Raw genomic sequence first — 27,560 nt, forward strand, 5'->3', positions numbered from 1 at the left:
AAAAAAAAAAAAAATCGAAAGGAAAATGAAAAGCCATTTTCATTGTATGTATCAAGCAACATGATAAAGCCTACCAGCCCAGATCTGTGGCTCATTTGTGGCAGAGCACAGACAGCCTTGGTCTGGCCTTGCCCCTTGCTGGACCCCATGCAAGCACCTGAGGCTGACTGACTTACCCATGTAAGGGTTAGTTTGACCCTGTACTTGCTAAGTGGAGGCTGCCCCTCACCTCTGACTCTGCAGTAGTTTCTTAGATACACAGAGCTCAGGAGGAGACAGGATGGGGCCGGCTCACTTCCACCTCACTCAGGCCCACACAGGGAGCTGCCCCTTCTCATGGCTTCTGTTATTCAGGTGCCCAGCACCTGCCCCCCTCACGGCATCCCCTGAACAGCAATCACCCCTTCAGAGAACACTGAGGCCCATAAGGGGCTCAGGCCAGCCCAAGCCCAGTTTACTCCCACTGTAGGAAAACAAAACCAAGTGGCTCAGCCTTGACAGTACTGTGGTATTGAATTCAAGAGGTAGCAAAAGGTCACAAGGCTCTCCACCTTGTTCAGTGAGCAAGGAAGCAAAATGTCTGTGCATAAGCAACACACACACAGCCATGCACTCGCACGCACATACCAACAAGAGTACCGATGGCCCTGGCACCAAGTCTGGCCTCCCCTCCACCCTCTGAAACTTCAGATCTTCCAGTTCAAACACCCCAAAAAACATATGAGAGTGGAGGGTTCTCAATAAAATAAGTACCTCTATCAAGTGATATTCCTTGGAAATTATGGGAAAAGCCTGTTCTCCTGAGGAAGCCCAGGCAAGCAGGGCTCAGGACTGGGGAAGCCTTTGCACAAGAATGGCTTCTGGGGCCTTGGAAAGACAGGTTCAACCATTTCCACAGCACCGGGACGAGGGAAAATGACAGGGCGGGGGCAGCTGCCCCAGTTACATTCAGTCTGCAGAGCCAGGCTCATCCCCAAAGAGGCAGGAGGAAAATATTGTTCATTTTGGTTTTAAAAAAGAATTTTTAAAAACTGTAAAAAAGAAATAGGAACAGCTCAGTAGGAATAACAGCATTACAGGCCCAAAGGGCTCTTTAGTTGTAGAGAGGTAGGCAGTGGGGTCACCCTGACTGTCCAGTGCCAGCTAGCAGTTGCCACCCCAGTTCAAAGAGAAAGGAACTGCCACCCGACACCAGCTTCCCGACACCAGAGTCACACTGCACTGCAAAGATACAAGCACACATGCACACACACAGTTGAGGTCCCTGCCAGCTGAGGGCCTGCTCCAGGCACCACTTGACCATGGGAAGCCCTGTGCCTCCCCCAGCCCAGACTGCAGGTAAGGGACCAGGTCCCACTGACACCACATGATGGGCTCCCACCTGCTCTTCAGCAGCCCCTTCAGGGAGTTGGGGAGCCAAGTGGGCAGGGAGGTAGAATAGTCACCAGCACCACTCGCACAGGGCTGGCCCGGGCAGCTTCTCTCCTCTCAGCTTCCCTTGGTACACTGTTGATTAAAGCTCTGGGTGTGGGGAGGCTGGGCCAGAGAAGCTGCCGGGAGCCTCGTGCCAGACTTTGGGGCTCAACCCCTCCCACCATGCTTCCTTACTCCACCTTCCGTGGGTTCCCAAGTGGCAAGTCTGCAGAGGGCTCCCTCGGGTCTTTGGCTTCTAGGAAGGGGAGGTGTGCATGCGCAGGTGGCTGATGAGGTTGCGCTGCTGGGTGAACTTGCCCCCACAGAGCTGGCACTCATAGGGTTTCTCACCTGAGTGCACACGCATGTGCTCTGTGAGGCGGTACTGGCGGGTAAAGCGCATGCCACACTCATCGCAGGCAAAGGGCTTCAGGCCCAAGTGGCTCCGCATGTGGCGTGTCATAGTGCCTCGCTGTGTGAACATCTTGCCACAGATGTTGCAGGGGAAGGGCCGCGTCAACCAGTGTGTCTTCTCGTGTTGCCGCAGTGTGGCCGGGTCCTTGTAGGTCTTCTCACAGACTGAGCACTTGAAAGGACGGGGCTCAGCTGCATAGGCTGCACTAGGTGTTGACAGGTCCTCAGCCTCCTCCTCTGCCCCCCCACTGCCGGTCTCATAAGCTCCTTCTTCCTTGATGAACAACTCCTCCTCTGTGTGTGTCTCCACATGAGCATTGAGCTGCTCAGAGCTAGGGAAGCCCTTGGCGCAAGGGATGCACACATAGAGGTTGTCTCCATATGACACTGTCTCATAACCTTCCTGCCGGTACACATAGTGGGCGCCAGTGTGGCCACTGCCCCCCTCACTCCCACTCTGCCCACTGTCCTCGCTCCCATCTTTGCCATTCTCCTCTTCTTCCTTGCAGGGGTATGGCGGCTCCCCATACGACCCACTGGGGCCACTTCCACCAACACTGCTGGCCAGAATGCCATTGGGAACCCTGTCCCCAAGCCCCTCACCTTCTTCCCCTGGGTTGGGACCCTTAATCCCCGTTTCTCTCCGGTCAAATGGGGACCCAGACACAGACTCCTTTTTGTTCCAATCTTTTTTGCGGGCTGAATGCCGTAGGCTCTTGCGAGGTTGCCCGCCCTGTCCTTCCAGCAGACTCACGTGGTTTTCTTCAGCCCCTTCCAGATCCATGGGCTCTTCAGGAGGGGGCCCTAGCTCCACAAATGAGGCACTATTGCCAACAGGCAGCGTGGAAGCTGAAGTGGGTGCAGGTGAGTCATGCTGGCTGTCACTCAGCTGGGCAGGGTCCTCAGGAGTGAGGTGGGGGCCAGGGGTTGTAGGAGGTAAGGGAGGGCTCTTCTTGGACAGGTCCAGACCCAGTTCCTGCTCACAGCCCCCACTGCTCCCACTGCTGCTGTTGCTGCAGGCCCCCAGGCCCACCTCCCCACCAGCTGGGCAGCCCCCCAGGCCCAGGCCATGTGTGCTCTCCTGGGTAGAGCTGCCCAGAAAAAGCTCATCATCTGATCCTTTGGCCTGAGGGACCTCTTGGGGAACAGGGTGTCCTTTGCGCCCATCTACAAGCCCTGGATACCGAGCCTGGATGACAGAGGCTGTGGACAGCCGCTGACTACGGGTTGGTCGCCCCATACCAGCAGCACCCACTCGGCCAGGGCCAAAGGGCTTGCCAGCTCGCTTCAGTTTGCGGCGGCAGAGGGCTGCCAACTCAGGCAGCTGGAGGTAGCTGGCAGCAGTGAGGAGAGTGCTGAAGTTGGGCTCAGATGGCTGGTCACTGGGCAGCAGCTTGCCCGTGTAGATGAAGTCCAGTATCTGCTGGAACACGGTGGAACTAACCATGTCTGTATCTAGGTTGATGAGGTTATCATGCAGGACCAGGGACTTGAAGTAGATGCTACTAGCAGCCAGGACATTCTTGTGGGCCCGGAAGATAGAATTCTCCACCATGATGATGACATCACACAGGAAGCCCTTGGTCCTCTGCTGGTTCAGCTGCAGCAGGAGCTGTTTTGAATGGCTGGGCAGCTCCATGTCTGGCCCCATGTCCCTGCGCCCTGCCCACGGGCACCACCTGTGGGCAAGAACAGGCAGGATAGTTAACCCGCAGCCTGCATGAAGGTCTGGCACAGGGTATGCACTGAGTCCACCCAATTCCACCCTCCTGGGGCACAGTGTACAGGAAAGGTCTCCACTCACGAGAAAGGGGAGTGTATCTGACCATCCCCTGTCATTCACTCACAAGAAAAAAAAGAGGTTATGATAAATAAAGGTGCAGAGCAAACAGTTGCTTACAGACTGGAGATGGCTTCTTGGTGCTCTTCATAGCCATCTGTAATTCCAGTTCCTGGGGATCTGACCCCTTATGACCTCCACAGGAGCAGATATTCAAGTGGTGCACACATATACACGCAAGCAAAACACTTGTATACATAAATAGAAACAATTCTAAAAAAAATTTTAGTAAGGTTTGAATTGTTACTGGTTTCAATTCTAAGAGTCAGTCACTCTCAGGCTGAGAACATGAAAAGTCGGTAGCAGTAGCCGGGCGGTGGTGGCGTACGCCTTTAATACCAGTTCTTGGGAGGCAGGGGCAGGCGGATCTCTGTGAGTTCGAGACCAGCCTGGTCTACAAGAGCTAGTTCCAGGACAGGCTCCAAAACCACAGAGAAACCCTGTCTCAAAAAACCAAAAAAAATAAAATAAAATAAAAAATAAAAAAAATTAAAAAAAAAATAAAAAGTGGGCAGCAGGTGGCAACAGAAGTTGGAGAGCAAATGCCCCTCTAACAAACTAGGGGCCACAGAATAAACTGGCCAGTCCTGCCTAGGCATGTAAACCCACAGGACTGGTCTTCCCAGATTTCCAGATTTTTTTTGGGGGGGGGGGTATTTCCTTGTGTTGAAAAGTTAAATTTTAAAAGATTAAAAAAAAAAAAAAGCAAGCAAACAAAAAACCCTATAAACCAAACCCAGTTCCTTTGGCAGCCTCTGGCCTGCCACCTTTGTTCTACCCTGGGATACTCTCAAACACCCCTCCAGGTAGACAAGGGTTCCCGGTTTGCTACCTCCTGGTCCTGACCGAGATATTGTACTCTCTGTCCCATAACTGCTGGATCCTTACAAGCTCTCCACTATCCAGGAGTCTGGAGACACTGGGCACAGTTTGAGCCTGTGAACCTCATGGGCTCTGCATCCTTATTAGGAGAGACAGTTTGCCATCTGGGGTCTGGGAAAGGCAGTGAGTTGTGTCCCTTCCAGACAGGCTGCATAAACTTCCCTGTAGTCACCAAGTAATACACTCACAAATGCCTGTCTCCAAAGGAACCTGTCAGCAGAACAGCAGTGTGTACAGGTGGGGTCCAGGCTTTCTGTCCTCCTATGAGAAGCACCTCAGCCAAGAAGGACACACCACAGACAGTGCCCCAGGGGTGCACAGACGGCAAAGTGTACCAAAGGCCCCAGGGGGTCAGAAGTACTCCAAGTAGACCTCAGCTGCACTCAACTCCACATGCCCAGCCTTGTCTTCCGCCCAAAAGGGGGCATTCCAGTGCCTAAGTGGCTACCTGAGTCCACTCGAAAGCTTCCTGAAACCACAGGCCATGGAGACACTGCTGCCAGCAATGCAGCATAGCAAGAGTCTGGGGGCTCCAACAGTTTACAAATAGCTCTGCATCTCCCCATTTAGGGTGCAATCTCTCCCTCTGTAGATCCACCTGACCTGGAACTCGACATGAAAACCAGACTGGCCTGTACTCACAAACTTGACCTCCCTTTGCCTCTTGGAGCACCCGCATTAAATGGACTGTACACTACCATATGTGGCTTCTGGGTCCGGTTTGTGTAAGGAGCTGAATTTCTCTGAAGCTCTCCACCACCTATGATGTCCTGACCTTTCCTCGCCACAGTCCTGTCCACCACTTGGGTGGGCCTGCTATATCCCCCCCCCCCCCCCCACGACAAAAAGTTGTCTTCAACCCAACACCTGCCCTTGTGAGAAGGAAATCCCATTTATCCCGAAGTTTCAGAATACACCGCTACCACTCAGTCTTCCATAAAGCACTTACCAGGGGGCTCAGCCTGCACCCTGCTCACAACTGAAGCAAGTCAGAGATGACTATGTCTACCAGCTAGGCAGAAACAAAGAGCCTAAGGTATGGCCCTAAGTATCAGTGCCAGAGCAACAGCAGTGCCGACTCTGCTAGCAATAATACCTGGTGCCACAGGCCTTGGCCACAAGTCCTAGACTCCTCACATGCTGCCTGCCTGCTCTGTGCACTTACAATGGACTCAAGTCAGGGCCGAGTCTACACTGTAAAGCTGTATGAAAGACCCAGAAAACCCCAAGAACTGAAAAGCATGCTGATTCTTCCTTCTCCCAGCCTACCGGAGTGCCAGGGGCCCAGACACCATGTGAGCAGCAGCCGGCGGGGGTGACCTCCTTGAGTACGCAGACCTCCTGAGGGTGCATCAAAGCCTGGTTACCTGGAAGAAGAAGGCAGGCATCAGGAGGAAAGAAAGGAGCATGAAGGAGGGTCACATATTTTACTCCCAACACAGGTCCACCAACAAAACAAGAGACAAAAGAAAAAAATGCGGGACCCAATAACAGGGAGGCACTACCTAACTCCTAAAACACAGTGTAGATGTCCCACGCCTTTAATTCCAACACCTTTAATCCTAGGACTCTCAGAGGCAGGCGGGTATCTGCAAGTAAATTCATTCGAGGCCAGCCTGCTCTACATAAGAGGGTTCCAGGGCGGCCATGGAAAAACCCAGCTGGGTTGTGGTGGCGCACGCCTTTAATCCCAGCACTTGGGAGGCAGAGACAGGCGGATCTTTGTGAGTTCGGGGCCAGCCTGGTCTACAAGAGCTAGTTCCAGGACAGGCTCCGTAGCTACAGAGAAACCCTGTCTCGAAAAACAAAACAAAACAAAACAAAAAAAAAAAAGAAAACAAAGAAAAGAAAAATCCCTGGAAGTCATTGTGGGAGGCTAAAGCAAGGTTGACCTTATTCACATAACAAAAGATCAGAAAGGAACCCCTAGTGGAAGGGCTGTTTATAACAGTCACCGGCCACCTTTCTCTCCTCTTGGAGACACAGCTGTCCAGAGTTCAACCCTACAAAACAGCCAACAGTAGTCCCAGGTGAGGGGTTCTCCCACCACCACCACCACTCATCCTACAGGATGAGGAATCTTGAGATTATAGATCCAACAGCTGGGTCTCCCCCTAGAAGTCAGTAGAAAGAACCTGCAGCAGCCAGGAACCCTTCTCTGCCAGCCCTTCCCCCATTCCTTGGACCATGCGGGCAGGTCCCTCAGGAATGTGACCAGACCTGGGGTGCAGGCCTTAGGCTGAGGTCTCTGTTCTTGGCTTCAGGGGGTTAGCTGTCTCTCCTGCCCTGGGAGCAGCTCCATTATCCCAAAGGCCACAGAACAAAGAACTAGTTCTGAAGCTCGAGTGTGAAGCTAGCTGGTCACCCAAAGAACAAGGGACAGAAGCCAACAAAACTGGCGAGATGGGTGAACAACCATAGAACCAGGTAACTTGCGTTAGCCAGTCAGACACCTACCAAGCAGCCTAAACCAGCCCTGTCCGCTTTCTGCCTTCCCAAACCCAGAAACTACAGAGCCCTCAGTAGGGACTGGGACAGCAGGAGTCCTGCTGTGCAGCAGGTTAGCCTGAGTGGCTCGTCAAGGTCCTTACAGTGCCCTCCACCAGGGGGAGATAAAGCCAGCCCTACAGAGAGCTTGAATCCTCACTCCGCGGGAGGCCCTGCGCCTACAAATCACTGCTCTCTTCTTCCCGGTCCGGTCCAAATGATGGCGACCTGGTGTCTACCCTAAGTACTTCCCTTGGAGAAGCCAGTGCCTGGGGGACTGAGGACTGAGAAGTGGCTAGATACATTTGCCCAGGAAAAGCCAGATAACACCCAGCAGCTCCTAACAGGTAGCAGTGCCTATTAACTAAGGATAACAAGCCTGACAGGACTGCGAACCCAAAATGGGCACCTATAGCCACCTGGGTCAGTGGGACAGATGACCTTGGATCTCAGGCCTGAACAAAACAAATCCTTCTGAAGCCAAGGAAAAGGAGAAAGCCAGCACAGAAACTGCCTCTTGTCTAGAAACCTCCAGTTACACAGGCTTCCCCTGTGGGTGGGCCCAGTGAGTCTGACCTCTGCAGCCAAGGTCCAACTTGCTCTACTGTAAACACAAATAGAAGAAATAATACAATTCTGGGTTACTGTCTGGCCCCCACATTAGATATAAGCATATGGTCTTGATGGAATAGTATGCACCCATTTATCCTCCTTTTTCACTACTTCCCATCACAGAAAAGTTAGAGGCATGTGCCCCCTCTGAGGGTTGTCTGTGAACCCAGAAATGGGCTAGCATAGTACACATACACCACACAGTACAGCACACACCATACAGCTCCCTCCCTCCAAGAGGTTTTAGAAATGCATTTAACTCAGGATACCACAGCCTCGTAATACTCTACACTACAGGACACTAGTGATTTTACCCTTTGGTCTCATGACCAAATAATCACTGATCCATAGGATAAAATTCTAATAGTCTTTCAGACAAGGTTGCATATATCTCAGGCTGACTTCCAACTTGCTATAGGCAGCAAGATGACCTTCACCCACCTCTATCGCCCAACACATAACCACCTCAATATGTGACACTTAAACAATTTCTACTAATTGATTTTGTGCTACACCACTTTGGGAAAAAATAAGACTGAACTACATATTCTTTCATATTTTAAACTAGGTGTGAAGGCTCAGAGCTATAATCTCAATACTTAGAAGGCCTCAGAGGCACAAGGGTCACATGTTCAAAACCATCATGAACATCAGACTAAAACCTGCCTCAAAAACAAGGGCCAGCCTAATGTGGAGGCACACTCCTTTAATCCCAGTTCAAGGCCAGCCTAATCTACTTAGCTCCAGGAGAGACAGAGAGGACTGACTGGTTGTCCTCTGACCACCACACACACACACACACACACACACACACACCTGTACAAAGAAAAGACAGGCAGATAAATTCCAGTCACTGGCTGAGCGGAAGATGCCGTTTACATCAAACTCTACAAAAGGCAAAACTGTCGCTCCTGACTCCTCCAACTGGAGCGCCATTGGTGTCTCCAGTCAATGAAAGCCCCAGTCCAGCACAACCTAGCATTCATTCACCCTACTTGCCCAACGAATGCAGCATTCAAATAGCCAATGAAAACGACAGACAACAGAGCCTGAGTTTCCCACCATCAGCTGCTGCCTCCTGCCCCTCAGAATGAAACTTGACTGGGGGAAGGACCGCCATGACCCTGCTGAGGAAAAGGATACCGTGTCCATGTAGCCTTAAGAACTAGGGAAGGGCCGGGCGGTGGTGGCGCACGCCTTTAATCCCAGCACTCGGGAGGCAGAGGCAGGCGGATCTCTGTGAGTTCGAGACCAGCCTGGTCTACAAGAGCTAGTTCCAAGACAGGCTCCAAAACCACAGAGAAACCCTGTCTCGAAAAACCAAAAAACAACAACAACAAAAAAAAAAAAAAAAAAAAAAACAGAACAACAACAAAAAGAACTAGGGAATGGGAAGGCTTCCTCTTCCCTATACACAACAATGGGATAGGAGAGCCTTGCTATGGCCCAGCGTTTATAAAGACTTGAGAAAGATTTTAAGATGAAAGCGATTCTTGTTTAAGGAAGAAATTAAGACTTCACTCTATCCTTCCAAAAAGTGCTGCCCCAAATCGGCCTAGACACCCACCTTGCCCAGTGCCATGGTCTCCAGAAGCTGCACACTCAGCGCCGTGCTGTGCCTCCTGGAACTCTCTCTGGACATCAAGCTGGTAGCTCAGCTTCTAGTACAAGAGGACTTCAGGCCCAGACTCAGGGTGTGGTTTCAAGCCACATGATACTCCTCACCCTTCTACTCAATGCCTGATTCCCTCAGGCAGGAATGAACCCTGCTGGAGGCATCCTAGGGCACCTGGACTGGAATTCCTCTGCTTCACACCCAGTCAGGAGGCCTGGTGAAGAGGGGAAAGGCCAGGAAAGGGGGCCATCCCACTCAACACTCTGGAGAACCTTCTCATCCTGTCTTTTTTTTCTTATCCTGGCAGCCATACTTTTCCAGAAGTGTGCTTCCGCAGAAGGTCTAGGGAACTAAGAGGAGGCTCCTGTCTGGCTCATCCCAAGGAGTTTCTTCTACCATCCACGTTTCTGAGTGCCACTACCAGGAGAGGGATAAGCTATGAGCCCAGGAGCACCAATGAACACAGCATGGCGACTCGGCAGCTTCTATACCCCAGAGATTTAAGCACATCTAACTAGTACTAGCGTCAAAGAGGGCCCCAGAGACTATTACTACTGTCTGTAACCTCAGTGAGAGAAGTTGGTTCACTCACCATTATGGTAATCTCATATTCTACATGTGGCTCCGCCCAAGCCTGGACTGCCTGTAAGAGACTAAGCAACTGAGAATCTAGACGATTCCCAAAGCCTAGTTCAGAACCTAACTACTGGCACAGCCACAAACTCAAGATTCCATTTAACCCTGTGCCTGTCGTCCTGGACTCCTCCATGAAACCCTATCCATCCTGGCCTTCTACCACATCTGCCCAAGTGAGATAGGTTTTCTAGGGGTGGGGGGCTGTGCAGTGACTGAACAGGTCTGAACAGGTCTGGTGTCAGTGAAGCCTCCCACAGGCTTGAGGACCATTATCTCTACCTCCAGCTGCAGATAAGGTTCTTGGGGGTTAAGCAACTTGCCCACAGAAAAGAGTACATAGGTAGCAGAGTGAGAACTGACTGAGAAGGGGGCTGTGGTCAATTTTTCTCACTCCCAGGAAGGGCCTCTAACTACAGAGCTTTTTCCTCACTACCAGGAAGGGCCTCTAACTACAGAGCTGCTTGGAGGAACTCAGGCTCCTTCCCCTCCCAGCCCTGGAGGCCTTGAAGCCTTACTCATGTTAAGGTCTAGGGTTCAAATCCAGCGTCACAAAAAAATTAACAATACTCTCCCCACACACCTGCCTTTTCTCATGAACTGACTGTGAGGGCACAAGTCTAGCTCCTCCATCAGAAGACACAAAGTGAAGCCACTAACTAACCAGCGTGAACTAGGAGTTAGGGGGTTTGGTGCCTCTCTAACAATACCCCTAGCCAGGTGTGCTGACCTCCTGCCCTTTAGGTTTGGGCTAGGTAGTGGGTGGGGCTCATTGCTCTGGGCAAGCCCAGCCAAATAATTCAGCCCAGATCTGGATACTAGCCAGCCACTCCTGGCTCTCTCCCAAGCCATCCTCCTGGAAAGCAATAGGCACTTCAAATGCCAAGAGCCCAGCCCTCCTCTTGTCACGGCTCCTATGAAATGCAACACTCAGGTTCTACGAAGAACACAGGTGGCAAAGAACATAGGTGCCATGGTATCAGACACCAGGACTGGCCTCCTCCTCCAGTCCCACGGGCAGCTCTTGCAAACGGGAGAAAGACACCACTCTAGCCTATGGCCTTTTCCAAATCTATCCTGAAATGTTCCAGGGACCTATTAGAGACTTGCTGCCTACTTGAAGCTGACTGCCTAGACCCAGACCACCTGTCCAAGAATGCTGCTCCCACAGCAAGGCAAGTAACCCTCACTATAAGAAAGACCAGAGGGGTGAGAGGCACCTGCACATCAATCACACCAGGCCCTGTGCCCTTGAAGGCACAGCCTCATCCCAGTCCGTTTAACTTCAGTGTCAGTATTCCTTGCCATATCTGCCCTGTCAGCTCCAGGCCACTCTAGCTGACAGCAGGAGAATCTTCATTGACAAAGTCAAATAATAATTTGAGATTGTGATAAATTATTACAGAAACCAGATCATCTGCAACACAACAGGAGCTTAAAGACAAACAGACTGAACCAAGCAATGGGGGCACACGCCTTTAACTCCAGCATTTGGGAAGCAGAGGCAGGTGGATCTGAGTGAGTTTGAGACCACTTTGGTCTCAAAGAGAAGATCAATCGGGCAGTAGTGGCACACACCTTTAATCCCAACACTTGGGAGGCAGAGGCAGGCAGATTTCTGTGAGTTTGAGGCCAGCCTGGTCTACAAGAGCTAGTTCCAGAATAGCCAGAATAGGTTTCAAAACTACAAAGAAACCCTGTCTCAAAACGGAGGGAGGGGAGTGCTGGAGGGATGGCTTTGCAGTAAGGAGCACTGGCTGTTTTTCCGGAGCTCCTGAGTTCATTTCCCAGCAACCACAGGGTGGTTCCCAAGCATCTATACTGGGCAATCAGGGCTACCGAGCAGTGGTGGTGGTGGTGGCTCACGCCTTTAATCCCAGCATGTGGGAGGCAAAAGCAGGTAGAGTTTGAGGGTTTGAGGCCAGCCTGGTCTACAAAGACTCTATGACAGCCAGGGCTAAACAGAGAAAGAAACCCTGTCCCCCCCCCCAAAAAATGTGTGTGTGTGCATATATATATTATATATGCTATATATATTATATATTTACATATTATCTGGGGTTTTTTTTCTTGGTTTTTTGAGACAGGGTTTCTCTGTTTAACAGCCCTGACTGTGCTGGAACTAGTTCTTGTAGACCAGGTTAGCCTCAAACTCACAGAGATCTGCCCTCTACCTTCCAGGTGCTGGGATTAAAAGTGTGAGCCACCACCACCAGGCTTATGTGTTATATATTTTATGATATATAATGTATGGGTAAGAATTTAAGAGGCAGCCGGGCGGTGGTGGCGCACGCCTTTAATCCCAGCACTTGGGAGGCAGAGGCAGGCGGATCTCTGTGAGTTCGCCAAAACCACAGAGAAACCCTGTCTCGAAAAACAAAAAAAAAAAAAAGAATTCAAGAGGCAGGGCAGGACAAAGTAATGGTCCCCCCACAGGCCTCTCTAGCCTAGCTCAAGGAGTAGCGGTAGCAGCACTGTGAGTCTTATAATGCAGGTGCTTAGGCCCTACTATAAACTCCAGGAAGAGTCTGATCATTTCCTTAGATTCATTCGCTCATTATTAGGGAGGGACACATGAACAGGTCACAGCATATATATGGGTGTAAAATGACATCTGTGGAAGTTGGTTCTCTACTTCTAACATATGGTTCCCTAGGATCAAACCCAAGTCATCAAGCTTGTTGACAAGCACTTTTACCAGTGAATCACCTCACAACCCAAGAGTCTGCATCTTAGCCCCTGGAGATGTAGCACATTTAGTTATAAGATACACTGTCAGGAGCATGAGCTTCCCACTTCTAGAAAAGCCCAAGGAACTGCATTATACCAAGCACTCAACGGTGATATCAAGTAGACAAAGTCCCCACGGGAAGACACATTTTCTAAGCCAACAAGTCCAGCAGCTGGTGACTATAAATGGTATACCTAGAAAGAGATAGTTGAGGCCCAGGATTGATACCATAGGCACCCTCAATAGTGACTGTAACTAAGGAAGGGTATGGGGCCTTTCTGGGTAACAAATACTGGTTAGAGAAGAGGCATGGGCTAGGCAGTGGGGCCCAAGCATTTAATCCCAATACTTGAAAGGCAGAGACAGATCTCTGAGTTCGAGGCCAGCCTGGTCTACAGAGTGAGTTCCAAGACAGCCAGGGCTACACAGAGAAACCCTGTCTCAGAGAGCGAGAGAAGAGAGACAGAGGGAGAAGGAGAGAGAAGGCATGGGTGGCGGGAAGAGAAGAGGCTCTGGGCTGGTGAGATGGTTCAGCACATTGCCACCAAGTTTAACAAGATGAAATAAGTTGAGTTTAATACCAGGGACCCACATAGTGGTAGTGACATACAGAAGCGCTCTGCTCTCCTATAGTACGGTGTCCACCCATACACTACATTATGTCCTACCACGTAGCCCTGGTTGTCCAGGAACTACAGAAACCAGGTTGACCTCAGCCTTCCTCCTGCTTCCAAGTGCTGGAGTTTTAACGTCACCACAACCAAGGGTTAAATACTGTCATCGTCCCCCCAAGATAGGGTTTCTCTAACAGTCCAGACTGTCCTGAAAATCGCTCTGTAGACCAGGCTGGCCTCAAACTCATGGAGATCCGCCTGTCTCTGCCTTCCAAGTGCGCACCGCCATCACCCAGCAATAAATAGATACTTTTTAAAAAAGAAAAGGCTCTGGTACAGGACACGCTAGTATAAAAGAATCTGTTGAGTTCAAACTCCAACACTAAAAAAGAAAAAAAAAAGCTAAAGTAAATGTGTAAGGAAGGACAAACAGTGACAGCAGAGGCAAGGAGGTAGAAATTCCACAGGCAAGGAGTTGAAAGGGCACCAGGAAGCTGGGCCACCCAGCTGGAAGGACTATCACAATCATCTCCTCTGCCTGGGGACATCCTTCAAATGAGATAACTGAACCCCAGAGGGAGGTGTATGTCACAGCTGAGTCACTAGGCAGCCACCTAGCCCAAGGCTGTGGGAGACAAGACTCCAACTTCCCTAAAACCAACCCTAGAAGCCAAAGAAGTATTAAATCAAGTAGGAACTCTACAGAAGTAAAACAGAAAACCTATGAGGTCTCTTAAACTTTATAAACACATCTTTCTATGCAGTCATCTCCCCAAGAAACAGCTTCTTCACTAACTGGTAAAAGCTGGGGTGAGACCAGGCACTGTGACACATGCCTATAGCTCTAGCACTGAGTGTCTGAGCCTAAAGATCACCACGAAGCCTGTAATACGGAGTAAGAGCCTGTCTCAAAGACACCAAAAGCAGGCACCCCAAACCCCACTATGCCCATGATAGTATGACCTCTGACTAGGACAAACTTTAAGATGGTAGTATGCTTCATGAGAGTCAGCAAAAATATAAGCCTAAATATTTCGTGTCAGAAAGTATTGATGGATTTGTAAATTTTTTAGCTGGGCATGGCAACACACCCCTTTAATTCCAACAGAGGGGGGGGTCTCTGTGATTTCTAGTCCAGTCTGGTCAAAATAATGAGTTTTTTTGTCACTCAAGGATAGTAACAGTACCTGTTTCAGATAGATATGGCAAAGACAGACAGATAACAAATATTTGTTTATTCATTATAAACTATTTATTTGTGTATTTACTTATGGTTTTCTGAGAGAGGGTAGAGACTTTGTGTAGCCCTGGCTGTCCTAAAACTCAAGAGATCCACCTGACTCTGCCTCCCAAGTGCTGGGATTAAAGGCGTGCACTATCACTGCCCGCTCAGCTAAAAGTTACTGTTCTTCCAGAAGACCCCATTTCAGGCAGCTCACAAATGCCCGTAACTCCAAATCCACGGTGCCCCAACAGCTCTGTTCCCTCAAGGCACCTGTGTTCATACGCACATACTCAAAAGAACATACACAAACATAACTAAAAATAAATAAATATAGGGGTTGGAGAGATAGCGCAGGGGTTAAGAGCACTTGTTCTTAAAAGACTCTCAGAATTCATGTGGTGACTCACAACCTTCCCAATTCCAGGCAATCCAATGCCCCTTTCTCTGCAGGCACCAGGTACAACATGGTATGCAGACATACATGAAAGAAAAACACCCATTAAAAATAAAATAAATAGCTGGGCGGTGGTGGCACACGCCTTTAATCCCAGTACTCGGGAGGCAAAGGCAGGCAGATCTCTGTGAGTTCGAGGCCAGCCTGGTCTACAAGAGCTAGTTCCAGGACAGGCTTTAAAAACTACAGCGAAACCCTGTCTCGAAAAACAAAAACAAAACAAAAAGTATATATACTTATAATACACAACTCATATTACCTGGCCACAATGTTTGTTATAATATCCTAACTTCCTAGAGCTAATCTCTAAAACTACTAGGGAAACTGAGACTGCTCTGTATAAAACTCTCAAAGCAAGCTGGGTGGTGGCGGCGCACAAACCTTTAATCCCAGCACTCAGGAGGCAGAGGCAAGCACTCAGGAGGCAGAGGCAAGCAAATCTTTGTGGTTTACAAAGTAAGTTCCAGGATAGTTGGGGCTACACAGTGAAACCCTGATGGGGGAGGGGGAGGAAATCCCAAAGCAGCTCTACCTGAAGAGTCACCTGATCCAAAGACCCAGTACAGGATTCCCAACATTGCACAACTCTATTAACAAAGCAGAGTTGGGGGGGAGGTGTCTTTCCAAGATTCAGGACCCACAGGAGACCACACATAAAGCACCACCCAGTCCTAATGTAAAGCCAGACTGTCATATGTGCAGGAGAGCAGGTATGCCTAACTTTACAGATATCTCTACCTAAGGACCAGATAGGGAGGAAAGGCAGAGTCAGAGCCAGTCTGAGAGCTTGTCTAGCATGTACAAGATGCAAGATTTTATCCCTAGCACAGCAAGCAAAAAGGACAGCAAAATTTTACCTCAGCAGCTAAAGGAGCTTGCTGACTTCCATGGAAGCACATGGTGGGAAAGAACCAATCCCACAAATTGTCCTCTGATTTCCATGCCAGAGAGCACACAGAGATTATAAATCTACTTTTAATTTAAAAAAGAAAAAAATTAATCCATGTCTAGAAAAACCCTCTCCTGAGGCCCCTCCCAAAAACCCACATAGAGTATTGAGTTTCTGCCCTTCTGATTGAGTACAATTCATCATGTCATCCTTCTCAAATATACATCGTCACTCCACATTACCACTTTCCTTAAAGTTCAAGCTCAGCCTTAGATTTGGCTTTTCCCTGAGGTGTTGAAATGTCATGAGAAGCCTATACGCCATGCCCTCCAATGGATGGCCTTTCCACCTAAGTCCCTTCCTCTTCCTTTCTTTCTGCTCCTCCCCTGATGCCAGCATCAGCTGGGCACTCGTTTGTACACCTCCCCTCCTGCCTACCCTAGTTAGCCCCACTGACCAGCCCTCGAAGTTAAAAACCCTGTCACAATATTCTTCGGGATGTTCTTCTGGTTTTCAGACATGGTCTCGTATAGCCCAGGCTAGACATGAATTCCTGCTCCTCCTGCCTCCACTTTCTGAGCATTGGGATTACAGGAATGCGCCGTGCCCAGCTTTTGCCTTTTTTGGTTGGTGGTGGTAGTTTTTCGAGTCAGGGTTTGGTTTCTGTATTGCCCTGGCTATCTGGAACTCACTCTAGACAATGCTGGCCTCCAACTCAGAGGTCTGTCTGCCTGCCTCTGCCTCAGAGTTCTGATATTAAAGGTATGTGCCACCACCTCCTGGCTGACATTGCAATATTTTTTTTTCCATGAAAATGTCAAAATCCTAGATAAACTGGCTTTCTAGCAAACTTTAAAGTGTAACAACTTTTTTTTTTAAACTGAGATAGGGTTTCACTGTGTAGCCTTGGAAAGCCTGGAACTCAGAGCCCTACCTGTCTCTGTCTCCAAGAGCTAGGATCAAGGCATGTACCCAGGTAGAGCAGTGGTTCTCAATCCATTTGGGGGTCAAGTATCAGATATCCTGCATATCAGATATTTATTACAATTAATAGCAAAATATTACAAAAATAGCAAAATAACAATTATGAAGTAGCAACAAAATAATTTTATGGCTGTGATCACAGCATGAGGAACTATATTAAAGGGTCGCAGCATTAGGAAGGCTGAGAACCCCTGAGCTGGAATAACAATTTTTATTTATATTTTTAAAAGATTTTTATTTATTATGTATATAGGTTTCTTCCTTCATGTATCCTGCAGTACAGAAGAGGACACCAGATCTTATTACAGATGGTTGTGAGCCACCATGTGGTTGCTGGGAATTGAACTCAGGACCTCTGGAAGAGCAGCCAGTGCTCTATTCCTCTGAGCCATCTCTCCAGCCACCTAGAATAACAATTTTTAAATAAATGAACGAAAGGGTTGTTTGAAACGGCATCTCAGGCTCTGGGGCTGTGGGTACAAGAACAGAGACCAGTGGGGGAAGGGTGCTACCAGGAAGCAGGATGTGTGGATGAACATTCTGCCTGCTGGGGGCATGAAGTCAAAGTCCCCTTCTACCCAAAGAAGGCTAAGCAAGCAGTGAGCTCTTATCAGCGTCCATACATGCATGGAATGTGGGACTTTGGAAACAATCCTCTCCCCTCAGCAGTACAGGGGCTGCCTCAGGCTCACACCTGGCCTTCTGGAGTTTAGGTTCACTCCTCACAGTCAAAGGGCAATCCAAGCCCAGTGCCTGATCATCTGGAGGCACTTTCAGAAGGCTGTGGCTCAGTTTCTCCCATCCTTGCTCCAGCCCCTGGGCTCATCTACTTAGGACACCCTGCTCCCAATACCACCAGGGGCAGTGACTGAGCACCCCTCTTTTGCCCACATTGAAAAAAATACTAGGAGAGCTGGCGTGGTGGCACATGCACCCTTTTAATCCCAGCACTCGGGAGGCAGAGGCAGGTGGATCTCTGAGTTCAAGGCCAGCCTGGTCTGTGGAGGGGTTCCAGGACAGTCAAGGCCGCACAGAGAAGCCCTGTCTCAAAAAACAAAAAAACAAAACAAAACAAAACAAAAAAATCCTAGAAGGGAAGGTTGTCAGGTATCCTAGGAGAAGAGAAGGCTGTCAGGTCTGAAGTACAGTTCCCAGGTTTTCACTAAGGCCCTCTCTTGCAGTTGCTCTGCAAAGGTACACAGAGACCAGAAATCCCAGAAGGGGCTGTTATTATTAAAGCTAAATCTTTAAGGTCTAGGGAAGCCTTCTCTGCCTTCTAGCCCCTGAGGTGGGGGAACCCTTCAGCTTTGAGAGCCATCACCCATTACACTTGAACTAAAAACCTCAGCCACGGGGCTGGAGAGATGGCTCAGAGGTTAAGAGCACAGTCTTCTTCCAGAGGTCCTGAGTTCAATTCCCAGCAACCACATGGTGGCTCACAACCATCTGTAATGAGATCTGGTGCCCTCCATGCCAGAACACTGTATGTATAATAAATAAATAAATCTTTAAAAAAATAAAAATAAAATAAAAACCCTCAGTCAGGGTCAGCAAGACAGTACATCCAGTAAAGGTGCTTGCTGCCAAGTGTAGATACCTGAATTAGATACTGAAACTCATACAGTGGAGAGACCCTACTCTCTCAAGTTGCTCCCTGACCCGGACATGTGCAACACCCTTCCCTCTAAAAAAGATGATGTAATTTTTTTTTTTATTTTTTTTTTTTTTGGTTTTTCGAGACAGGGTTTCTCTGTGGTTTTGGAGCCTGTCCTGGAACTAGCTCTGTAGACCAGGCTGGTCTCGAACTCACAGAGATTCACCTGCCTCTGCCTCCCAAGTGCTGGGATTAAAGGCGTGCGCCACCATCGCCCAGCAAGATGATGTAATTTTAAAAGAAAACCTCATTTGTGGGCCAGCAAGATCATGTAAAGGTACATACTTGTACCAGACCTGAGTTTGATTCCCAGAATGCACAAAGAAGAAACAGAGAGCTGACTCCCATGGGTCCTATAAACTAATTTAAGGAAAAAAGGAGGCAGGCGGTGGTGGCACACACCTTTAATCTCAGCACTTGGGAGGCAGAGACAGGTGGATCTCTGTGAGTTCGAGGGTAACCTGGTCTACAGAGCGAGTACCAGGACAGATTCCAAAGTGACACAGAGAAATCCTGTCTTGGGAAAAAGAAAAAAAAAAAGGTCTGGCAGAACTCATAAGCTTTACAGTCTGAGTCCAGTCCTGGGGAGACCCGGCTCCTGTAAGTTGCCTTCTGACTTCCACCTGCATGTTACAGCACACACCCACATACCGTTGCCCCACCACCCAAACACACACAAAAAATTTTGTTTGTTTTGTTTTTCAAGACAGTGAGTGTTCCTCTGTGCAGCCTTGGCTGTCCTGGGACACCAGAGATCTGCAGATCAGGCTCATTAAAGGCATGAGCCACCACCACCAGGCACAAAAGAAAATCTGAAACAAAACAAAAACCTCCCAAAAAAGTCTCGGGGCCTTGTATGGTAGCCCACAGTCCAGGAGGCAGAAGCAGGGGTTCCAGGTCAGCAAAGACTACACAGTGAGACTTCTGTCTGCCCCCCCCCACAAAAAAAAAGGGAGGTCACAACCAACTGGCCAAAATGCAGAGATACCCAGACCCAAGGATACACACATCTATAACAGCTCCTGCACCTAAGACTCCGGAACACCATGCAAAAACTCTAAGAGCCGGGCGGTGGTGGCACATGCCTTTAATCCCAGAGGCAGGCGGATCTCTGTGAGTTCGAGACCAGCCTGGTCTACAAGAGCTAGTTCCAGGACAGACTCCAAAGCCACAGAGAAACCCTGTCTCAAAAAACCAAAAAAAAAAAACCTCTACGAAACAGACAGGCACGCTATTGTGGAAGGGAGAAATCACAGAAGGACCCACCAGTAGACAAAGAACTACAGGCAACTATAGTACTGACTGGTGAGAGAATTAGTCCCTAGAGATAAACCGCTCCCCCAATGGATTATCTAATTCCAAGTGTTAAGCCCTGAAATCACATATGTAAAAGTACTAAATAGACTTAGTATTTATATATTTACACACATACACATAGACAACAGTAACAAAGAAAACGAGACCATGAATTTAAGAGGGAACAGGGGGGTAGTGTACATGGAAAGTATTGGAGGGTGGAAGTGATGTGGGAGTGATTTCTTTCTAATCTGTTGCTTTCATTGGTTAATTAATAAAAAAAAAAACTGCCTAGGCCCATTTGATAGACCAACCCTTAGGTGGGTAGAATAGAACAGAATGCTGGGAGAAAGAAGCCGAGTCAGTGAGTAGCCATGATTCTCCCACTCCAGACGGACGCAGGTGAAGATCTTTCCTGGTAAGCCAGCTCGTGATGCTACACAGAATATTAGAAACGGGTTGATCGCGATATGAGAATTAGCCAGTAAGGGCTAGAGCTGATAGGCCAAGCAGTGTTTAAAAGAATATAATTTGTGTGTCGTTATTTTGGGGCATAAGAAGGGGAAGAGAAAACTACTGCATAAAACTTTTTTTTAACAAAGATTTTTTTTAATATTTATTTATTTATTATGTATACAATATTCTGTCTGTGTGTCTGCAGCCAGAAGAGGGCATCAGATCTCATTTCAGATGGTTGTGAGCCACCATGTGGTTGCTGGGAATTGAACTCAGGACCTTTGGAAGAGCAGGCAGTGCTCTTAACCTCTGAGCCATCTCTCCAGCCCCCTGTATAAAACTTTTAATAAAAAAAAAAAAAAAAAAAATGAAGTTAGGTGGTGGTGGCACATGCCTTTAATGTCAGCACCCAGGAGGCAGAGGCAGATGAACTTCTTGTGAGTTTGAGACCAGCCTGGTCTACATAAGAGATTCCAGGATGCCGGGCGGTGGTGGCGCACGCCTTTAATCCCAGCACTCGGGAGGCCGAGGCAGGCGGATCTCTGTGAGTTCGAGACCAGCCTGGTCTACAAGAGCTAGTTCCAGGACAGGCTCCAAAACCACAGAGAAACCCTGTCTCGAAAAACCCCCCCCCAAAAAAAGAGGTTCCAGGACAACCAGAGCTACACAGTGAGATCCTATCCCAAGAAAGAAAAAGCAGCATTACAGCCCAGTATCACTCAGAAAAAGTGATACTCAGACTGTGTGAAAGCTTCCACACACAACTCACTGCTAGAACTGTACCATCATTTGTACAACAGGGGCTAATCAAATGATTAGGGCTGCACAGGTATGTTCTAAGGATTAAACTCAGGCCTAACATGCCCACCACAAGGCTAGTCAAGGGTAAGGGCCACCCTTCTTCTACCACTCCCTTCTCTGGAAAGCTCCAAGAGCACCTGCACCAGCTTCCTGCAGAAGCAAAAGGTGGGGTTGGAGCTGTAGCTCAGTTACTAGTGTCTGTCTAGCAAGCATCAAAGTTTGATTTCTAGCCTAGAGAAAAGTAGGTATGGTGTCACACGATACAGGCAAAGGATATTATGGGCACCTTGGGTGTAAACCCCACCACCACCACCAAGCTAGCAGCTTCTACTCAAGAAAGTTCAAGCTAGTCTACCAAGATCCACACAGCGGAAAAGTCGTTCTGCCTGGGTCCCTACTACCATCTTCCTCTTCAGTCACTACCCTCTTCCTTTACTGCCTCTACCTAAGCTGCTGTGCCTTCTCTGAAGGACCACACTTCCTACCCAGGACATCACCATGACAGTACACCCAGGGGTCTTGACATAACACTCCTGTCACACAATTATTGCCGTAACTTCAATAAACACAAACTAAACACCAGGGCATCCCACTGCTCTGTTCCTAGAGAGGCAAAGTCTGAAACCCTGCTCACATCCTTTCTCAGCACCCACCCTTCCTTCCAGTCCTTAGTCGAAGTTCACGCACCTTACCTTGCCCATATAAGGCAGCCCAGAAACTACCTCCAGGACCAACGTCTCCCCCAGGGACATTTGGGGCAAAGAGACCAGAGGCAACGGTTCCAGCAGTGCCTATCTATCTAGAGTCACATCTCAGCTGGGATCAAGGTGGGCTTGTCAGACAAAGCCAGGTTACAAAGGAGGCCAATGGGAACCCAAGAATGTAACCAAGCCAAGGTCAGACAACTATGGAAGCCCAGGTTACAGGGTTGGTGAGACTGAATCTTGGGGCACAGGGAAGGAGGTGGCTCCGCAGAGAACACTGAGCAGCCCCTCAGTGTATGTATGCTCAGGCCCTGCTACTCACCCTCTGTTCAGTGCTCTACTGACCAAGAATCTGCCATGTCCATTCATTCATTCACTGGGTAACTGCTAACCCCACTGTGCCTTTCCAAATCATTAACAGCAGTGGTTCTCAAAACTGACCACATACCAGTTTCACTGCAGAAAACAGAGGACCCATTTAGGGATAAACTGAGCTCCCCAAAGAGGAAGTCAACAGTGCCAGACTTACATGCAGTCCATTCCACACAGTATGGACACTTTGTCCACATAAGGAGAGGTCCCTGAGGTCTCAGGTCCCACCCTCCCTTTTCATTTACTTTGTGCATGAAAACTCACCAGGATCCACCTGCTTCCAAGCGGCAGGATAAGGGAGTTGCAAAGACCATGCATGAACAGGGTTCAAGTTATGGGGTCCTTCACCTGAAGAGCCCAGAACTGGGTTGATGAACATTCCACCCCTATATGGAAATGGGAGCGGCCCCTCCTACCAGCCAGAGCATCTGGCCACTGGTGCTGCTAGGAAGGAGGCCTGAGGCCCCAGACCCACAAAGAACAACTCTCCTTGCAGCTGTACTCACTGAGCCAGCAGCCCTTCCAGCCCCACAGTAGGCTCACTCTCACCTGGACCTTCATCCTTGACACTCTGGCAATCCCAGGACAGACATGGCAACGTGAAGAACAGCCTGCCTTTCCATACCCCCACAGCTCCCTCTTTCCCTCACAGCAAAAGTTCTTCTAAGGTAGCTCACTGTCAATCAGGAAAACAAGGACCTACACCCATTTCCACCGCACAAGGAACAGGAGGGACTTCTGGCCTAGATGCAAGTGGCTGACTCACTCTTTCTCACCTTGAAGGTTAAAAGATCCCCAGTCCCCTACTTCAAGCCTGAAACCATGCTTCTTCCTCCTCCTAGAGTAGTTTCATCAGTTATGGTGGACTTCCTGAAGGTCCCAGGAAGGGTCATGGGGTCACACACACATTCACTCTAGTCATGCCCTTCCCAGGGTCTACCTTTCTGTACCTTTCCGTACCTTTCTGGGCTGAGGCAGTGTCTGGCCTTCAGGGAATCAAGCTTACTAGGGTTCCCCATGCCCATCCCCCAGCAGGCTCAAGAAAACAGTTGCTCCTTAGGGATCTTTCCTAAACCTTGGGACAAGCTTCCTTCTCCCTCCCGCCCCACACACACCAGTTAATACAGACAAACTTGTCGGAAAGGCTTGTTTAAAAGATTCTAATAGAAATCCAGTCTTTCTGGGAGAAAAGGTTCTCTAACATCCCTCCCAGGTCTGAGCTCAAGTATCTACAGACATCATGTAACAAAGGCTCTCAAGTTAAAGGCATTTACCCTCCAACCCCAGCAAGTTATTAGCCTCAGTCTCAAGAGAACCCTGCTGAACTGGAATGACACCTATCACTGGGCCTTAAAAGCAGAGCAGTGGTACACAAGTCTGTGAGCACCAGAGGGCAGAAAAGCCAGCACAGTTCAGACATGCCATAGGGGCTAAGTTTCGAAAACGTGGCTGAGTAAATAGTTTGCAAGAGTCTCACATCTGGCGGGCAGTGGCGTACCCAAGGCTCAAACACCTGCAAGATCATGTTTTCCAGGATCTCCTGACCATTATTAGCCTAGCCCATCCTTCACAGTACCACAGCCTTTAAAAGAAAAAACCCTCATCTCAGCTACCCAAGAAGGGGCACACTATATCTGCAAAACTCTGGAAGGCTGAGGCAGGAGCACAAGTCTGAGGCATATCTGGGTACACAGTGATACCTTATCTAAAACAACAAAAACAAGGTTGGCAAGACAGGGTAAAGTTGCCTGCTGCCAAGTCTGGCAATCTGAGTTCAATCTCTGAGACCCACATGGAAGAAAGAGAGCAACAACGGCTTCCTGCAGACAGCAAACACACATATAACAAATAAGTAAATACAAAAAAAAAAGAAGAAAATCCCTCAGCTCTGCCACCAAGAACCTAGCATGGATGCTAGCCCATGCCTTTAATCCCAGCACTCAGGGGAAAGACGCAGGTGGATCTCTGTGAGTTCCAAGACAGCCAAGGCAATTACACTGAAAAACCCTGTCTGTCATGAAAAACAAAACAAAATTAAAAAAAAAACCTAGCATAGCATCTAGTGCCCTCCGCCAGCCTACAAATGGCCCCTCCCACTATGCCTGCCACCCACACTGCCTGTGTCAATCCTCTCAACATCACAGGTTACATTCAAGCTGTCTCTGTCTTAGAAGTGGGATGGTAAGGTGGGGAAGAGGGTCACCACTGTCCAAGGTTGACTGCAGAGTGAACTGCACAGGTGGAAGAAGAGCATCACGCCTGCGAGTTGTCCCTCCGACCTCTAGCAGACTGCAATCCACATACATAGATGCATGCATGCAAGCATACATACATATAAAAAATGAATGAAAGTAATAACCTCTCTCTCTTGGGGTTTTCCAAAACAGGATTTCTCTGTATCTTCGATTGTCCTAGAACTCAGAGATCCACCTGCCTCTGCCCCCACAAGTGCTGGGATTAATGATGTGTGCCAGCACATCTCTTAACAAACTGCAACTCCAGTTAAAAGGGGAAAAGGTACTTCACGCCCCTAGCCCCACCCCCTCAAGCCTGACCTTGACAGGCAATAAAGTGTCAGGGAGATCCACAGCGTTCCCTGCAGCTCAATAATGCAAGACCCTGTTGCTCTCGGTCCACAACAGCTGACTTCAAGTGGATCAGAGGCTGTGCTTATTAACAAAATGAGAAATCTGATCTGTGGAAAGAAAACACTATGTGAGGATTAATCTAGGATTGCAGCCTGTGGAAGAGGCTAGGCTGTAGGCCAAGACCAGGAAGTGAGGAAGGTATCCTGCCTACCTGTCCTCAGAGCAGGTACTCCAAGGCAGCATGGGATACATTACCTCTGCCTGCCTGCACCTCATCTTGGCCTTCCAGCAAACCATTTTAGCTTGGCTTTAATTCAACGCAGGGCTCCCTCAAGCTGCTTTTTCCTCTATGCGAAGCCAGCAAACAGAAGATTTTTCTTTTCAGGAACTGCTCATAAAAGCTCAGTGACTAATATACAAGTCCCAACAACTGGCAGGAAAACAAGGCAGGAAGGAATTCTGGGCACACAGCAGCACTCCAACAGCCAGAGGAGCAGGTCGACAAGCACTATCTAACACCTTACCACCAGCCTGTAGAAAGCCAGGAGGCCAAGCAGAAAGCTGAGGAAACAGTGCTGACCCCACTCACCGCAAGCAGGGAGGCAAAGACTCTTCCCAGCTTTTCTGGAAAAACCTTGCAGGTTTTCATGAAAACTTGAACTGCACAGGACAGAAAGATCACCTGCAGGCAACATGACTTCTTGCAGAAATCCTAGTCTGAAGGACTCTGCTAGTCACACGTTTGTCTCTAGAGGCCAGGCTGGCCCGTCTGCTTTATTTCAGACTACTCCAGAACCCCTGCTCCACCCAGCATACTTTTTCTCCTTGAGCCAGGGCTAGAGTGGTCACCCAGCCTACGATCCTAAAAATGTCTGTTTGAAAGCCACGGATTCCAGATACAGGCAGATAAGAACAGGGGAGAGGCAAAGCCAGGGGGAATCTGAGCAATAATGAATTTGGCATCCCTTTAGGATTTGGTTCTATCCCTCCTCCATCCGGTGTCCCAGACGGGAAGTCCCAAGTTCAGCCTAGAAGGTGAACCCCTCCACTACCTGCCCCGATCTCTCTGCCCTAGGAGCAAAAGACACAGCTAACAAACCCCAGAAACAATCCACAGCCACAGGATTCCTATAGGCAAGGAGCCGCCCCTCCCCCACCACCACATATGTCAGTGGGGGTGGCCTCTCCTTGTTACACCCCTCCTGCTGTTTGGGAGTGAGGGGCCTGGAACACAGTTTTCCAAATGCGCCTGACAATTATAACTAGAAAAGACACTGTGAAGAAGGGGACAGAAGACGTAACTAAATAACTTCTAAATCTCTCCCCGGCCAGCCGAGATCAGCACCGGACTCTCGAGGCAGTCCAAAACTGTTCTGGGTGGGGCTGCTGGGAGTATTATCTGGCCTCAATCTCTCCAAGGACGTTAAGTCCGTGCCCCCCTGGGAGAGGCATTTCTCCCAGCACACACACCCAGGCCTGTGTGCATATGAACCATTTTGGAAGATAAACAGAGAATGACAAGCTAGGGCCCCTCAGCTCACTCCCTGAGCCAGCCAGTCCCTTCCTCCTGCCACCCTTCCCCCCTCCCCCCAAGCCCATCTCTCTTCCTGCCAGGCGGCTGCCTACAGCAAAGGTCTGGGGGCAGGGCAGAAAGCCCACCCAGCCACGGAGCCGGGCCCTCCGAGCCCGTCCGTGTCCCTGCCACGGCCAGTCTCCCAGCCAGGTAGGGGACTAGAGGTAATGGACAGCAGACCGTACACAAGCGCAGTTCTGAAAATCGTAAAACGTCCCAGCGAGGGGCAGCCGCAGGCACACAGCCGTTTGCATAATGGGAGTCCGCCCGCCTGTCAGGCAACACAGCTCGCCCGACGCCGTTCGGATTAGATTGCTAATGAAAAGGCACAAAGAGCCGGCGCCCGCTACCCCGTCGACCCCCGCACCACAGACTCGCGCCCCAGGACTGGCGCGGCCCCGTGGGCTTTGTGCCCGGAGTCCCATGCTGCCCGCAAGCCGCCGGACACCTGGGCCACAAAGCCCCCGCCCGTCCGGGGTCCCGCGTGCGCCTCGGTTCGGGACTAGGGACCGTGCGCGCGCTTCGTCCCACGCGCGCCCACGCCCCCCTCTCCGGGAGCGCGCCCGGCCCGCGCCCCCCTAACTCGAGGACGCCGCTTACCTCATGTGCCTGCCAGCGGCCCCTACTCGTCGGCGCCCGGCCTGCGCCGCACGCGCCCGCCCTGTCCGCCCGCCGCCGGCCCGGCTCGGCTCCCCGCCCAGCGCGCCCAGAGCGCCGCTCACAGCCGCCCGCTCCGCGCCATCTTGGAAGCTTGTGACGTCAGCTCCACCCGCTCACCCCTGACCCACATCTGAATGGGCGAGCATCGGGGCGGACCTAGGGGCGGACCCTCGTGGGGGCGGACCCCTGAGACTGGGCGGGGCCGCGGAGAGAGCTGAGTCCCGGGAGGGCAGGGTGGCTGCTGGACAGCGTAATGGGGGAGGGGTGCACGGGAGGCCCCGGGAGCTCTAACCCGGACGCCGACCGGATCCCGACCAAGGCTCCAGAACAGGACGACGGCAACCTCATCGCGAAATACTTGACCCACACACCCTGTGGAACAGTGACCCTGTTCTCTATCCCATGTCTATGCCTAGCCCCCAAACGGAAGACTGCTTCTTTTTGAGCCTGACCTGACCCTTCAGAAGTCCCAACACCATCACCACCTACCCGTGTCAGGTGGCCTGCGCCTCACCTCTCAGATCCGTTTGCGTCCCTTGGTTCTTCAACTATGAGGAGTAGCCCAGTCTAACATTTAGTCCCAGAAGACTGCCGGCTCCACGGTCTGAGATGTACGAAGGCTTGGAGTGGTTCTGATTTTAAAGAGAAGCCCGGGAGTTCTAA

The 27,560-nt window shown here is 49.9% G+C and overlaps 1 protein-coding gene across 1 annotated transcript; it reads right to left on the bottom strand.

Annotated features, from left to right (window-relative positions):
* On the bottom strand, window positions 1-27,015 carry Hic2 (HIC ZBTB transcriptional repressor 2). The gene is made up of 3 exons (XM_057765036.1): window positions 26,838-27,015; window positions 5,819-5,916; window positions 1-3,506 (listed from the first exon to the last, which is right to left on the bottom strand). Exons 2-3 carry the CDS (start codon window positions 5,842-5,844, stop codon window positions 1,670-1,672), a joined length of 1,863 nt encoding a protein of 620 aa, XP_057621019.1. The 5' UTR covers window positions 5,845-5,916; window positions 26,838-27,015; the 3' UTR covers window positions 1-1,669.
* Window positions 27,016-27,560: the final 545 nt, after the last annotated feature.

The sequence above is a fragment of the Chionomys nivalis genome, chromosome 3, assembly GCF_950005125.1.
Source record: "Chionomys nivalis chromosome 3, mChiNiv1.1, whole genome shotgun sequence".
Lineage (NCBI taxonomy): Eukaryota > Metazoa > Chordata > Mammalia > Rodentia > Cricetidae > Chionomys > Chionomys nivalis.